The following is a 16,628-nucleotide window of genomic DNA, read 5'->3' as shown; positions in this document are numbered from 1 at the left end:
GATGTATGAAAGGGTTGCAAGCAGGAGACAGATCATGGAGGTCAAAAGAACTGGTACTTCATTGACAGAGAAACCACTAAAAGCTTTATGCAGGATGTACAGCAAAGGGTTTCTCAACTATTGGCATTTGGTACTGGAAAGTCCTTTGAGGGAGGGAAGATGCCAGCTGCAGCCCTCCCCAGTTGTAGCAACCAAAAATGTCCGGATACATCATCACATATATCTGGAAGAGAACTTGGCCCCAAACCAAGAAGCCCTAGGAAAGCACAAGGAGATTGGACTGGTGACTAGTAACAGGCATACCCAAGAAGGTAATTAAAAGGCTGATGTGATAAATCAAGCAAGTAAGGACTGAACTAAAAGGAGATGTTCCTGATTCCTCTTGTATAACATGGCCTCATAATCTAGCCCTCCATAATCATCCAAAGAATATTCCATGCCCACCCTGTGCAGAATCCTCTGCACCTTTGAAGCCCTTATCAAGCAGTAATGTCATTATCTAATTTCCTTATTGCAGAAACTAACTGACCTCCACACAGCCTTACACTCCTCCAGGACTGTTGGCATGGTCTCATGTCCGCATCTCAACACCTACTCCTCCACAATCCTGTGGGACACCAAATCCCAGCCAACAACCTCAGTGCCTCAATTCCAAAGACAACGGGCATTCCACTCCACGGACTGGACTTTGGAATCAGTTGAACAGCTTCATCTCTGAAATCTTGAATACCAGTATCTTCTGGCCAAAGCCTCCCATTAATCCATTTTCACTACACCTATTTCTCACTGTCCTTAAGAATTTTAATCTTATGGTATTTGTCTTTCTCTGACTAATTTCGCTTAGCATAATACCCTCTAGTTCCAACTACATAGTTGCAAATGGCAAGATTCCATTCTTTTTGATTGCCGAGTAATACTGCATTATATATATATACCACATCTTCTTTATCCATTCATCTGTTGATGGACATTTGGGCTCCTTCCATACTTTGGCCACTGTTGATAGTGCTGCTATAAACATTGGAATGCACGTGCCCCTTCAAAACAGCATACCTGTATCCCTCAAATAAATACCTAGTAGTGCAATTGCTGGGTCATAGGGTAGCTCTATTTTTAATTTTTTGAGGAACTTCTATACTATTTTCCAGAGTGTCTGCATCAGTTTGCATTCCTACCAGCAGTGTAAAAGAGATCCTCTTTCTCCGCACCCTCACCAACATGTTGTTGCCTGAGTTGTTAATGTTAGCCATTCTGACAGGTGTGAGGTGGTATCTCATTCACTTCACTCATATGAGGACTTTAAGATAAAAAAACAGATGAACATAAGGGAAGGGAAGCAAAAATAATATAAAAACAGGGAAGGGAACAAAATATAAGAGACTCTTAAATATGGAGAACAAACAGAGGGTTACTGGAGGGGTTGTGGGAGGGGGGATGTGCTAAATATGTAAGGGGCATTAAGGAACCTACTCCTGAAATCATTGTTGCACTGTATGCTAACTAACTTAGATGCAAATTTTAAAAATAAATTAAATAAAATTATTTAAAAAAGAACTTTAATCTTGATTACTCTCTATCATAATTTATTAGATCTGCTTATTTTTAATGCAACTGTGGTAATGCTAGTAACAGCAGCTCCTTCTCCCTCTAGGAATTGCCACCATTATGTCCCAAACAATCATACATTCTATTCTAGATGTCCATGAGAGTTTTATCATCTTCCGTGAAACGTGTTCCCTCCTTTGTATTCTGCCTCTTTGTAGATAGAGTATCACCATCCACCTAGAGTTGCAAATCCAAAACCAAAGAAGCCATCTACACCTTCACTTCCCCATATCTAATTAAAATGACAAGTCCTGTCAATTCTAAATCCTAAACATTCCCCATAGCTGTCTCTTTCCTTCCACACTGCCTGTTTCAGTTTAGACATTTTTACTGATCATCCCAACACCAATTTTAAACTTCTTCATTCTCTACTCTGCCACCAGAATGATTTCTTATAAATGGCAATCTGTTATAGCTTAACTACTCAAAAATTATTTACAAACATCCCCAAGGAGTGCTCACTTCAGCAGCACATATACTAAAAACATCCCTAAGGTGACATAAATATTTCCATGTCTGGCCTCCTTTTACCTATCATTCTCTCAATTTACACTCAAAATCATCTGCATGCCTCATACATAGACTTATCCTGATCTGGCTGGTCCCTACAGCAAACTCCAAGTCAGGCCTCAAGTCTCACCCTAAGGATTATCTCCTGAGCTACCAAGGAGACTCAGTTAATCCTCTCCTTTGCTCCCTCCACTGTACATATCTCCACTGGAACTCTAAATGCAACTATGATCTGTGGCGACAGTTAACATACATTGAACACTTACTGTATGCCCTATACTCTACACAATGCTTTATTTGTATTCATGCTTTCCTCTTACTCAGAAACCAGTACATCACTGCTCATTTTACAAGAAACAAACTGAGAAACTAAGCCATTCACCTATGTTTATAGAGTAAGCGGGAAATCCAGGATTCAAAGGACAGGACAGTCAGACTACAGAGCCCACCGCAACCACTAAAGTCCAATAATTTCTTTACATATCTTTTCTCTTTAAAGTGGCTGTAAATCAGTTAAGAATAGAGTCTTTAATTTCTGTGCGCCTAATAACCAGGGGCAGGGCAAGAGAAAAGGAGCTGGAAAAAAAAAATAGAAGTCATAATTATATATCAGGAACCTGATCTAAATTAAAAGAGGAAGCTATTAGATGTCTTAATCCATTCAGGCTGCTATAACAAATATCATAGTTTGGATGGCTTATAAACAACAGAATTTATTTCTCACAATGGAGGTTAGAAGCCCAAGATCAAGGAAACAACATCTCTCCTTATCTAGTAAGATCCCTCTTTCTGGTTCATAGTTGGTGCCTTCTCACTGCATCCTGACATGGTAGAAGGAGAGATCTCTGGGCAGGATCTCTTTTATAAGAGCACTGGGCAGGAACTCTTTTATAAGAGCACTAACCCCATTCATGAGGGCTCCATCCTCCTGATTTGGTCACTTCCCAAAGGCCTCACCTTCAAAAACCATCACACCAGGCATAAGGATTCCAAAGTATGAATTCTGTATACAAATATTCAGACCACAGCAGTAGTCTTCAAGAAAAATTGAAAGAACTCCATTAAATGGTAAGAATAGGGTACAAACTCAAAGATATTGAGAATATAGATAGAAAAAGAAAGAGAAAGAAAAAGAAAGAAAGATGATAGATAGATAGATAGATAGATAGATAGATAGATAGATAGATAGATACAGGTTTCTTCTCCCAAAAGAAAACAAAATAAAAGGCAATCAAAAACTTTGTTGTGCTAGATGAGGGCTCCCTATATCAGAAAGGGATAAATCAAATGTAACTGAACTAAATACGGGATACTTTGGAGCAAGTGACTGTTTATTAAAATAACAGAATCCATTGGAACTTAACCCCAGAAACATCCTCATCTGAGTGGCCTGGGGGCTGTGATATTGGGATATTAAAAAGGAAATGAAATCAGAGCACACTATCGCCTCTGCAAGGCAACAGTTACAGGGTGTCCAAACATTTTCTCAACTTTTAAAATAAAATTAAAAATTAACCTTAGGGGTGCTTAGGTGGCTCAGTCTGTTAAGCATCGGACTCTTGACTTAGCTCAGGTCATGATCTCACGTCAAGCCCCACATCCAGCTCTGCACTCACAGCGTGGAGACTGCTTGAGATTCTCTCTCAATCTCTCTCTCTCTCTCTCTCTCTCTCTCTTTCTCTCTCTCTCTGTCTCTCTCTCCCTTTCAAAATAAATGAATAAACATTTTTTAAAACAATTAACCTTAAAAATATATCTGAAGGATAAAAGTGTTCTTGGTAGAAGCTAGAAAGCTCAGGTTGGGACCAGGTGGAGAAGAAAGTAGAGACAATAGATAGCCTAATTATGCGAGGTGGGTGGGGCAGCAGGAGACATCATCCGAAGTCAATGAAACGACAAAATAATCTGAACCATATTATTTAAGGTTCAAGGCAGAATTATCAAAGGGAAACTAGAAGACCAGTATTAACTATACTGGAAGGAATGGGGAGGGGAAAGGTTGGGAAATACCTAAATCCTAATCTGTGACAGCCCAAAGGCAAATCAGCAAACTTAAAATATCAAAGTTAAAACCATCCAAACAAGAACAAGAAGAGCCAGGCAAGGGGTAGAACTAGAGTGGGAGAGGCCAGGGCCAGGAGCAGAGCTCTTCTTCAACCAGGTGAATGTAGTACCTTAGACCTCTTTTAAGTCCTTAAAATTAAACAAACAAAAACTAAAATAAGTAAAACTGAGGGAAAGGATTATATTTTCAATCTACGCTTGTCACCCTGCTTCTCATGAGTTTAGGCAATGATTACCTGAGTAATGGAACAGAGGTAAAACTATGGCTACAAAATGAATTTTGTTAAATGAAATCTTCTGTTTTACTACTGACTCCTATGTTGAGATTAGAGGGAAGTCTGCAAGGAAAAGAAATGTTCAGCTAAAATAATTTAAAAAGATGGTCTGAAAATTAAATATAATTTTAATATCACACTTAAAAACTTCCTGAGACCTAATACTATACACAGTGTTTCAAAAACAAAAGTACAGCAGTGTGTGTGTGTGTGTGTGTGTGCATTTTCTTAGAACTGAAAGATGTGTCATGGCTTTTGTTTCTTCTCAGAAAAAGATTTGTGTGGCTTTGACTAAAAAGTATCCAAGTATTCTTCCTACCCTGAAAAAAATTGGATTCAAATAGAAATGATCATTTCTATTTGTTCACTTAAGTCTTCATTCCAGCTACTGGTGATGGTGAGCAGAGTGTATTTCATTAGTTTTTCAGCAGAGCCCATTATTGGTTTTGACTGATGAATTATTTTTCTGACACGTTCAGGGTCATGTTTTCTTTATTCCTTTTTAGCCTGAATTTTCATGTCTTCCTTCTCTTTAATTCTAGCCTCACTAATAACTCATTCAAACTTATATCCATTTACGCACATAGCAAGGAGCTCTTGCCCATCTGGTAAGCATGGGATTACTACATAGCTAGCAAAATTAGTAAGACCTGCCAAACCCAAAAAAGCCAGGGATCCAAAAATATTCTACTAGGAAGACATTTAAAATCAGTTCTAAAGGAGTAAGTATAATCATTTCCTCCTGCCAAAATCTTTGGGCCAAGTAAACTTGCTTTATTTTTTGTGATGTAGAGGCAACATGATATCTGACACAGTGATGATTAAAGAAATCCTAGAAGACCTATGTGAGATAACTGTGGTTTGCTGGAAAACAGTCACTAATGAATATGACTCAGAAAAATCTAATATAAATAAAAGCATTCAAAGGAAAAGGGATCTTAAGGGACCACATACTGAACCTATTCTTGCAAAATGACCTCCATCTACAACTAACAGGCAATGAGCCAGAGCCCGTGGTCAGCCATAGGCTGAGGACTAGCATTCTTTGTCCACAGGGAGCAGGGCAGTGGCCCAAAACTGCAAGTACAGCTGATTCTTGAACAACTCGGGTTTGAACTATGTGGGTTCACTTATATACTTTTTTATAGTACAGTAAATGTATTTTCCTTCCTTATGATTTTCTTAATAACATTTTCTTCTCCCTAGCTTACTTTATTGTAAGAATACAGTATGTAATACATATAACATACAAAACATGTGTTAATCAACTAGTTTTGTTATCAGTAAGGCTTCCAATCAACAGTAGGCCCTGAGTAGTTAAATTTGGGGGAAGTCAAAAGTTGTATGTGAAGTTTTGACTGTGTGGGGGGGGGGTGTGCCCCTAACCCCCACATTGTTCAAGGGTCAACTATATACAATGTGACATAATGAAGTTTTTGCTGTTTCTAAGGATTTATGGGAAACATTTCAGGAGAGATATTTTTTCTAACACTTGAGAAATGACTAGAACAGGCTCCAGAAGGAAAAAAGTCTTTCCTCAACACAAAAAAAAATACCATGATCTACAATTAAACAATACAATCTACCAAGCAGTAGTAATATGCATAATAAGTAGAAAATATGCATTTTCTCTTGTTAGCTTCAGAAATGATCTAGCTTAGAATTCTATCTGATATACAAAACCAACAACAGTAACAACAACAAAAAAGCAAAAGGAAAATGTGAGGATATGTCAGAGAATAAGAAGTAAGTTGATAGTTTCTGGGTCCCCAGGTTAGTAATGGAAATGGAAAAAGATAATGGACAATGCTATCAGGCCTATAAAGGATCTCCATCTTTCTTTCTGTTTTATGAATACATGGCTATGCAAAGGGCTACAAACCTGATGGTTGACATATCTTTATATCATGGCCCTAATTTTGATTAGCTAATAAAGTCAACATCATTCCACCAGTGAAAAGCAAAAGCTAATGTTTGTCAGCTTACATGCTAAGTATTAGTTTTCTGAATAAACAGAATTTTATTCAAGAAAAGTATATAACGAGCACCAGTTCTGTCCTTACAACATTTTCCTCCTAAAACAGACCTGGCTTCTACATCTTAATAAGTGGCACAACCATCCACCCAGCTACTTAAAATAAAAAACTAAGAAGTTATAGTTGACTTTCTTTTTCCACTGCCCCCAAGTCTAACTCACCAGAAGTCCCATCAGCTCCACCTACAGAATCCATCTCACACCCAAGGACTCTTCTCTAACTCCCTCACCACCATCCTACCCCAAGTTACCACCACCATCCCTCACTCAACTATTCCAATAAGCCCACCTGGATTTCCTACTTCTACTTCTGCCTCCAATACTCCATTATCCAAAGACTAGGATAAGCGATTCATGTAAAATATGTTCTTGCCCTGCATAAAACCTTCCCAAAGCTCCTACTTAAATAAAAATCTATTTTCCTTCCATGGCTTTCAGGACCCTGCACATTCTGACCCTGAGCCCTTTCTGTCCTCAACTCATTAAACTTCACCTATGCAGGTGCTCAGGCTGTGTGCTTAGGTCATGCTTATACTCTCCCTAGGCCCTCTGTACTTATCAGGTGAGCTTCCTGGAATGATCTTCCCTCACACCTCCCATCAGGAATCCGTAGTGAGGCTTCCCCTACAATTACCCTACCCCACCCTCATTCACCCTATCGTGTTACTAGGGTTTATTTCCTTTATAGCATTTACTAGAATCTGATGTAAATTCATGACCTATGCTTTTACTTGTTGTTTTGTTTTGTCTTTTATGTGTCTCTCCCCACCATGAAGAGGATATAAATGTCAGGAGAACAGAAATCCTATTTCTCTTCCTCCGTGACGTATCTATGGAGACTAAAGCACTGCCTGGCATATAGAATGTATTTGGTAAGCATCTGTGAATGAATTAACATTATCACTCAAAGCTCTTTACCTTTTAGTGTTCTTGAAACTTATGTGAAGTCTTTTCATATTATTTATAGCATTTCTAAAGCAAAATGTTAGGCCCTAAAAAATGTATAATATAACATGGGGCTAAAATCAAAAAGGTTATATGAAGAAAGCTAATCCACAAACCATATCAGTGAGATCCCTAAGTCAAAACTCTTTATTGCTCTAATTATGTGTATAAATGGCAAGAGGAGGAAAAGGAGGGAATCAGATGTTCTTAGGGAAGGGATCAAAGTTGGGTTAGGAATAGTGCCAGTTATGAATTTATTCCCACATGGTGATCAGTCTCGAAGGGCTACTTTCCCCAAGAGAATTATTGGTTAGAAATCCTCCCAACAGCAATTTTCTGGAAATCAGCAAAGAAACCAATTATCAGAAATTTCTCCGCACACAGGTAAGTGCCTGCCTCTCCATTTCCCCACTAATACCTCAGTCTACATAACTCCCTATATTGTTACCTCTTTTGAGTTTTGAAGAAAATCCTTGACTGTGCATACAGGAAATGCACAGTTGTGTGACTGAACTTCTGTTTAAGTATATGGAATAACATTTCTTACTAAAGTGACTTTAGATTCTTATTTGTTTTGTGTTTAGTTTGGCAGGGGGAGTAGAGATGTTCTACAGAGCCAACAAATAAAGGAGAAAATACAATCACATAAAGTTGAGGGAAAGAAATTCTTATTCTGAGGAAATTACTTTCTACCATATTAAGGGATTTTATTTGTTTGCTTTTCCCTCTCTTTGCCATACCCAGCTGTCCTCCAAACAGACAATCATGGGAGGGGTTACTACTCTAACACAGGAATGGAGGGAGGTGGAAGATGAGAAGCAGCCCGTTCAGGGGCACCTGGGTGTTTCAGTCAGTTAAGGGACCGACTCTTGATTTCAGCTCAGGTCATTATCTCACAGTTTGTGCAATCAAGCCCTGAGTCAAGTCCCACATGGGGCTCCACAGAGCTTGCACACGCCCTCTGTCTCAAAATAAATAAACATTACAAAAAAGCAGCAGCCAGTTCAGTGATTTAAAAAGAGGGGCGCCTGGGTGGCTCGGTCGGTTAAGCGTCCGACTTCGGCTCAGGTCATGATCTCGCGGTCCGTGAGTTTGAGCCCCGCGTCGGGCTCTGTGCTGACAGCTCAGAGCCTGGAGCCTGTTTCAGATTCTGTGTCTCCCTCTCTCTGTGACCCTCCCCCATTCATGCTCTGTCTCTGTCTCAAAAATAAATAAACGTTAAAAAAAAAAAGAAAAAAGAAAAAAAGAGGTATAGAATAATCCTATTCTTTTCAGTTTATTCCAATTCCACGTTTATTGAATGAGAAGACTGTTTACCTCTAAACTTTAAGAGGATAATGCAGTCATTTTGGGGATAGTTCCAATCAAAAGGCAAGCTTTAGACATGGCCAGGGTTTGCCCTTGTGCCACATTTATTTTATTTCCAACGTGCAAATTTATATATTTTCTAGAACACAGCTCTCTGCACACTTTTAGCTACACAGTCCCCAGGTGTTCAGTTTCTATCATAACACAATTCTCTCATAAAAAAAAAAAAAAGGAAGGAAGAAAAATTTTAAATTATCCAATTCTTCCCATTGAATAAAAAGATCTACCTAGAAATAATTAGCTAGTGCCATTTTTAAAAATAACTAAATAAAAAGATCTCAAGAAGCAAGATTCACAAGTCACAGCACATCCTGAGAAGCCTTCTTTCACATGGAAAGTGTCAAGAAGATCTCACAATACTTTACGTGATTTATTTCCCTAATACTGAAGGGAGATCAAGGAAGAACATAGTTTATAATGTATGAAGAAGAGAAAGAAGAAATGCAAGACATATAGACGTTTTATTATTTACTGTCACATCTTGATCAGGGCTCATTTTCATTGTCTTTCAAAAGTCGCCATTATTTCATTCACTGGTCAATAGCATGTATACTAAAGGCACAGAAGAAGGGTGTAGTTGGAAGCAAGGAAACAACTGGAAGTAACCCATGTGGACGAGAACCCATTACTCTGCCTCACAAATACTGGGCTCTGCACAAGTGAGCCAACCAGACCTTCAATTTTCTTATGAGAAAATCATACAGGAGCATTCTTATATATCTGGGTTTTAGACGCAACTCAATACAACCACCAATGTCACACATGTACCACATACCTGAGAGACATTAGCAATACCTGGCTTGAAAATGATAATCCAGCTGTGCTGATTGATATTCATTAGGAATTATGAATATGCCTTTTCGATTACTGTTTCACAGTATGAATGCTCTTGGTGAATGGGAGCTGGGGAGAAAGCAGACAATGCTGCTTCATATCAATGGTTAGTAAATAGATGAGCTATGAACACACTGAAATAGTGTTCTAGGCACCCATGGAAACCTGCAGCCCCCTGGGAACAAAGCTCTGGCCCTTTGGTACTGCTTGTGAAGTAATGTCCATGACCAGCCAAGGAGGCAGTCCTGACTCAGAGCCACTTGAAAATCATTACCGATTAAAGCAGGTTAGAAAACTGTCAAGAGTGACCATCTGTTACGAAAAGGAGGTTTGACAAATATACTTAGGATTTCCTAAGTGAGGAAGGAAAGTGTAGAAATTAAATAGACATGCTGAGCTGCTGAGTGGCTGAGGGAAGGATGACTTGGATCACATGTTGGTATTTAAAGTGTGGGGTGACTGGGCAGACACACATCACAGTTGCTATTTTAACTCCAATCTGTCTCGCAGACAGAAGTAAATGTTCCTACTTACATCAAATGGAGCTGAACTTGATTGGGCGTTCTGATCACATGGTTCCCTGAAGCAGTCACTGAAAGGAAGTAGAAGACCCATGGCAATGATCCGGGAGCAAAACTTCTCTGCTTCTTCTGGAGGCCCGTTCTCTTGTTGGCTGAACAGCTTCTCCAACAGAGTTCGCCCTGCAGATGAAATACAGTCAGGAGCACTGGCATGTCACCTGGCTCGGAACCCTCCCAGAGGAGTGAAGCCTGGAAAAACACAACCAGTGAGCATCACTGTTGCCAAGGCTACTGAAGTGCACAGACAGCAGCTTCTCAAACACAGAGAAAACTCCCCAGTCTGAGGACTGGAATACCACATGGGAGAAGGTGGCTCTGGTTTGCTCTCCCACCCCCCAAAATATCTCCTGCCCCAAAAGAGGATACGCCACATGATGGCCCTCCTGAAGAAGTATATTTCCACCTAAAGAAGTGCCCAGCCTTTGGGATTTCATTGGTAACCCTCCTTCCTCTCTTCATTTACCCTGCTAATGGCTCCCTGAGGGAGCAGTTAGCAACCACCAAGTGGACTAAGAAATGTCAGTGACTGACATTCATGGTCTCTGGCATGGCAATAGAGAAGGGCAGAGAATGAGGACACAGGAGGCAGGGAAAGGCCCCAACCCCCAAGAAAAGAGCCAGCAAATATGTCAGACAAATTTTTTTCATATGATCCTCAGAACCATAGCTCTATGGTAGGTGCAAACTTCAGCTTTTATTTCCCTAGAAGAGACCAGAGAAGACAGGCACGAGAACAGGACACTGGCCGAGGACCAAGAGGGCTGGGTTCCACCTAGTGCCATGGTTCTCAATCCCAGCTATACCTCAGACTCATCAGGGAGAACACAATGGCTGGAGGTCCCTAATCCTTTCTGATACCACTCACGCTCTACTTTATTACCCTTTAGAAATTCATCCAGCTCATTTCTGCATTAGTCAACTATGATAGACACAGCAGATTTCTGGCATCCCTCCCAGGGCTACAACTGCTCCCTCAGTTCTTGCCCTGCTCCTGCCCCTCCCTGTAATTAGTGGATTCATTCTTCAAATTTAGATTAAAATTGCTTATTCAAAAAAGCCTTCAGTGACCCCCTTCCATACTCTTTTGGCGCCTTTCTTAGTTCTTTGTGTAATTAATTATTTTAATCATGTGTGTACTTATTTAATATCTATACCTCTCACTAAAATAAACTCCCTGACAGCCAGCATATATCCTGCAAATATGGCCTCTCACACATAAGAAGCATTAATAAATATTTTTAGGATTTCTGAATAAATGCAATGCTGTGATTCTGTGACAAAGACTTGTTCCTATCATAGTCAGAACTGGGAAGGAAATACCTCTATACCAGAGATAAGCAAACTCTTTCTATAAAGGATCAAACAATAAATATTTTAGTCTTTGAGGGCCACATAAGGTCTCTGCTGCATATTCTTCTTCATTTTCATTTTGAACAGCTTTAAAATGTAAAAAGCATCCTTAGCTTAGGGCTATGCAAAACCAGGCACAGGTCTGTACTTGTTAGAACAACTAAATTTCAAATGTATAAATGTCTGTCAGGAGACTAATCATACAATTTTGATGTCTCTTCCTATTTTTGTTTGTACAACAAAACTCATTTCAAAATCTACCTCTGATAAGTGGAATAACAAAGAAGGGCAAAAGAGGCCTTTTTATTTTCTTCACTCCTTTAGATCACTTAGAGAACATCCTTTGGTCTCCCAGGATATTTTCTGAGAAGAAACAAAGGATTTTTTTTTTCTACAGAACATAAGTTTCCCTGCATCTAGCTGGAACCAAACATGGAGGAAACCATATTCCTCAATTCTGAAGTGATTAATTGTTGTGGTATACCCATTTTATATATCTTATGACTGAAAACAGCCAGAAAATGAAGTAGTTCTTTCCTGTAACTCAGAAACTTCGTGTGACAGAAAGTAAGGGAGATAGGACCTTTCATATATGAGAGTATTTAAGTGTGAGTGAGTAAATGTGTATGTGTATCAAGCCAAAAATTATCAAAAAGGGTATGGAATAATGTGGAAGTTCCTCCCTGGAATTTCAGCTCCATGATGAACAAACACAACCCTCAAGCCTTCATCCAGGGCTTCTCAACCACAACTCCACGGACACCTTGGGATGGATAATTCTCTGTCCTGTGCTGTCCTGTGCATTGTAGGATGTAGGCAGCATCACTCACTATTACTCAATAGATGCCAGCAGCATAACCACTGCACCTCCCATTGTAAGACGCCAAGTGTCTTCAGATTGCCACATGTCCCCCAGCTAGCAAAATCACCCCAGCTTGAGAATCCCTGCCTCAACCTCTCTGAAGGGAACCTCACCTGATTGCATGGAAAGTAACCTGGCTGCCACGTGAGTCCTTCTCCAGCAGCCCTCTCACAAGGACACATTTTGTATCAAATCGCACATATATTAGGGGTAGGAAGTGAGTGAGTGACTTCCTTGATCCCCATTAGCAATTTCAAGTGATTTATTCTCCAAAACCATCAGCATGGTTAGACCTGTCACTGGCTAGACCAGCTGTCCTCCTTCTCCTTTCTTCCATCCACTGAATTCTTGTCATTCCTGATCCCCTCCCTGCCATTCACTGAATACTTTACCTCCTGACTCAACTGCTCTGTTTTCCACCTCTACTCTTATCAGTGATTCTGACATCCACATGGAGATCAAACCAACACCCAGGGAGAAAACTCATCTGAGATCTTGAATCCTTGCCTCCAGTCAGTGCTTTCTCTTCCCCCACACAGGCAACCCATTCAGAAGACCAATTTCAAACTTTACTCCAGCCCTCCATGGCTTCCTATCAACCTCAGACAAAAACCCAACTGTCACCATGACTCAAGAGGCCTTTCCCCTCCTGTCACCTTTTCCTGCTCTCCCTGAGGGCACTCTGACCTACAGGCCTCCTCCTCTTTAGCACACAGAGCTCATGCTTACCTGAGAGACTTTTGTACTAGAACACTCTTTCCAACATACTTGAATGACTCACTATTTCATCTTATTCAGGACTCTGCTCAGTTGTCTTTTCCACTGAGATAACTTCCTGACCCTCCATTTCTCAAATAGCATTGTCAGTCACTCTTTTTCACACTATCCCTCTTTATTCTTCAGAGATCTCAGCTCTTGAATTTTTGTGAGTCTGTGATCTGTCTCTTCCTCCTGGAACGTAAACTCCATTTTCGCAGACTCCATTGTTTGGTTACCACCTTTTACCCAGTATCTCAAGAAAGACCTGACATGTAGTTGCTCAATTAATGTTTTGATCATAAATTAATCAATATATGTACAAATGTCTGGAAGGAACACCTAATCCTTGGCCACTGCCTTCTATCCTTTCAACTCATATTCTAGAACCCCTTCTGAGGGCCCATCCTCCACGGGGATCTTGAGTCTATCATCCCTGCCACTGTCACACAATCCATCACTCCCTTCCTCACCTGCTTAAATTCCATGTCCCACCACTGTAATCGTACCATTCAAACACTGCAGCTCCCCTGCCCCTCTCCCCCATGGGAGCCAGTAAAATTCCCAAACCCCAATTTGTTCCATTCTAGACATCCACCTTTTCTTTGCCTGAACCAGAGCAACTGGTCACTGTGAAGGAAAGACATGCACCCATTGTCTGCTTTCACTTTATTATCATGACTATAAACCTCAATTAGGCCCAACACCGCTCTGCATTCACATCTAAGCATATAGTCTCCAACACAATCATATACAGTTCCTCCCCCCTTAACCCAGTCTTTTCTTTTTTTAATTTTCTTAAAGTTTATTTATTTTTGAGTGACAGAGAGACAGAGCATGATTGGGGAAGGGCAGAGAGAGAGGGAGACACAGAATCTGAGCAGGCTCCAGGCTCTGAGCCCTCAGCACAGAGCCTGATGTGGGGACTGAACCCACAAACTGCGAGATCATGACCTGAGCTGAAGTTGGACGTTCAACCAACTAAGTGACCAACTAAGTCACCCAAGTGCCCCAACCCAGCCCTTTCAATGATGAGATAATGATCTTCTCAAATAATTCACTGAGAAAATGGAAGAAACCAAGAGAAACTGTGAATATGCAAAAACATCTACACTGATACCCTTCTCTGCCTTCCTCATAGAGGAAGAAGGCCCTGCTCCAAACAAAAGCAAGTTCTTCCCCTCAGTGTTCTAGATCGAATTCCTTATGGCATGGTCTGGAATTCACTTCTTTCACTATTCCTTCTCTCTCCTGAATAAGGAACATTTCCATCTTTAGTGGACATTTCTAGATCACACGAACATACTTAATTTAAAACGAAAATCTCCCTTAGCCCACATCACTCCTTACCCCCCACTACTGTCCCATTTCTTGATTTCCCTTCACATCAAAACTACTGACCAAAATTACCTACACTTACTACCTCTAGCCCCTCACTCCTGGCTCAGCCCACCCTAATTTGAGACATCAGTTTGACTTCTATCCCCACCATACAATAGAAACTGGTAGCCAACACCGTATCAATAATATTTATCTTCATCTTACTCAGTTTCTTAATCTCTCAGAAAATTTTCATCGTTGACTCACTCTTACTTCTTAGAATTCTTTGCTATCATCTCTATGATACCATACTTTACTTTCTGGATCTCACCGGCCACTGTCTCTCAAGTCCCCTTTACTGCTTTCTCTACTCAACATGTCCTGGCTCATTCCATGCTTATTCTTATTGCTTTGTGTAATCTCACCCAGCCAATACACGCTCCTCTCCTTGAAACCAGGGCAGATTTTTTTGTCACTGCATCAACTGAGTATGGCAGAGTGACATCATACTTGGAAAAAATTCATGAGGCAGGTATGCATGGGCATGGGCAAGGAGTTTGTCAATTTTTTTGTTCCTCAACCTGGACTCAAGGTAAGCTGAAACCCAGAAAGCAGCAACATCATTAACAGGAGAAGTTTTGCAGAGCAATTTTGCAATGTGTGTCCATGATCTTAAAATAAGTTCACTCCTTGACCCTAAAATTCAACTGCGGAGAATCAATCCTAGGTAAATATTCAGATATAACCAAAGAGTGTTACATCACAGGATTACTGTGAAGATTACATGACAAAATACATGTAAAGTGCTTAGCACAGCTCCTGCTACAATAATAAATGGATTAGTAATAGTAAAAAATAATGAAAGAAATTAAAATGTGCGACAAAAAAAACCACAGCATTAAAACAAAGATGGCTTTATATACATGGCTAAATACGTAGCCATTAAAATCATGCTATTATAGAAAAAATAATAACTCAATGAATTTAAACATATTGAGTATAAGAAAAGGAATAAGAAAATAAAAATAGGTATCTCTGGAGAATTCTAGGGCACCAATCATCACTGATAACAGAGAACTAATGGGAAATAAAAGAAACATTTCCAGTATGAACTGTATTTCAAGGTAATATAACATCTAGTGAACAAAGAAAAGTTTTCAATATAGAAAAGTTCTAGCCAAAAGGGACAAAAAATGACAAAATTAAAAAATCACCATGATGCGATCTCTAATTAAGTCCTTTTGCATTCCCCAATGGTCACTTAATGAATAGCAAATGGATGGGAAACCCATTAGAGAAAAAGTCAAAGTGAAAAATTTGCAAAGAAGGAATCAAGCTGCCACCCCCAAACCCATGAATCATTCACAGCCTCAATAAAATTAAAGCAGGCAGACACAGTGAATCTCCTGACATGGGTTTAGAAAGTATACAGTATTGCCCATCAAGCACACATGCTATTCCCAACCCCTGGGACAAAAAGAGAAGAGGATTGAATCATGTGTCATATTGGACATAACTTTTAATCTAAGGTATCAGAGAGTTCTGAAAATGGACTGACTACCAGAAAAATTAGGCAACAAATTCTATTTGCATTCAGTATAATAATGGCATTATAGCATATTAAAAAGTCCCCTTTTGAGACACATCCTGAAGTATTTGAAATTAAACTAACATGATGCCTGGTATTGGTTTCAAATTTTCCCATGAGAAAGTAAGTCTGAGGGAGGCAGATAAAACCATCATGGTATTGGTAACTATTGAAGTTGGGTGATGGGTACGTGGGCTCATCATACCTCTGCCAGTATATATGATTAAATCTTCACAACAAATATCTTAAATTACGCCATTACAAAGATTAATGACATGGAAATATGTGTCACAAATATGTGAAATAGTCAAGATTACAAAGCAAAATAAACAAATAAATAAACGGCACCTGGCTGGCTCAGTCAGTATAACATGTGACTCTAAGATTGCAAAGCTAAACAAGGTGTCTTCGTTATTCTACAAAAACAGGAGATGTGAGTTCAGTTTATTAAAGAGTCAAATGATTGTTGTAGGAACACGAAAAGTTTTTACTTTTTCTAGAACCTGCACTCTAGCCGCACTGTACTGAACCCTCT

General features: G+C 39.8%; 1 protein-coding gene across 2 annotated transcripts in view; it reads right to left on the bottom strand.

Annotated features, from left to right (window-relative positions):
• FMN2 (formin 2) overlaps nucleotides 1–16,628 on the bottom strand; it is a 376,950-nt gene that overhangs the window by 328,431 nt on the left and 31,891 nt on the right. For both annotated transcript variants that reach the window (XM_053909367.1, XM_019423300.2), the window contains exon 2: nucleotides 10,171–10,337. In XM_053909367.1, coding sequence (XP_053765342.1) covers nucleotides 10,171–10,337 — 167 coding nt within the window. The remainder of the gene's footprint in view (nucleotides 1–10,170; nucleotides 10,338–16,628) is intronic.

This window comes from Panthera pardus, unplaced genomic scaffold (assembly GCF_024362965.1).
Source record: "Panthera pardus isolate Hobbes unplaced genomic scaffold, ASM2436296v1 HiC_scaffold_21, whole genome shotgun sequence".
Taxonomy (NCBI): domain Eukaryota; kingdom Metazoa; phylum Chordata; class Mammalia; order Carnivora; family Felidae; genus Panthera; species Panthera pardus.
The sequence above is the reverse complement of the archived record's forward strand: the minus strand, read 5'-3'. Positions and strand labels throughout refer to the sequence as shown.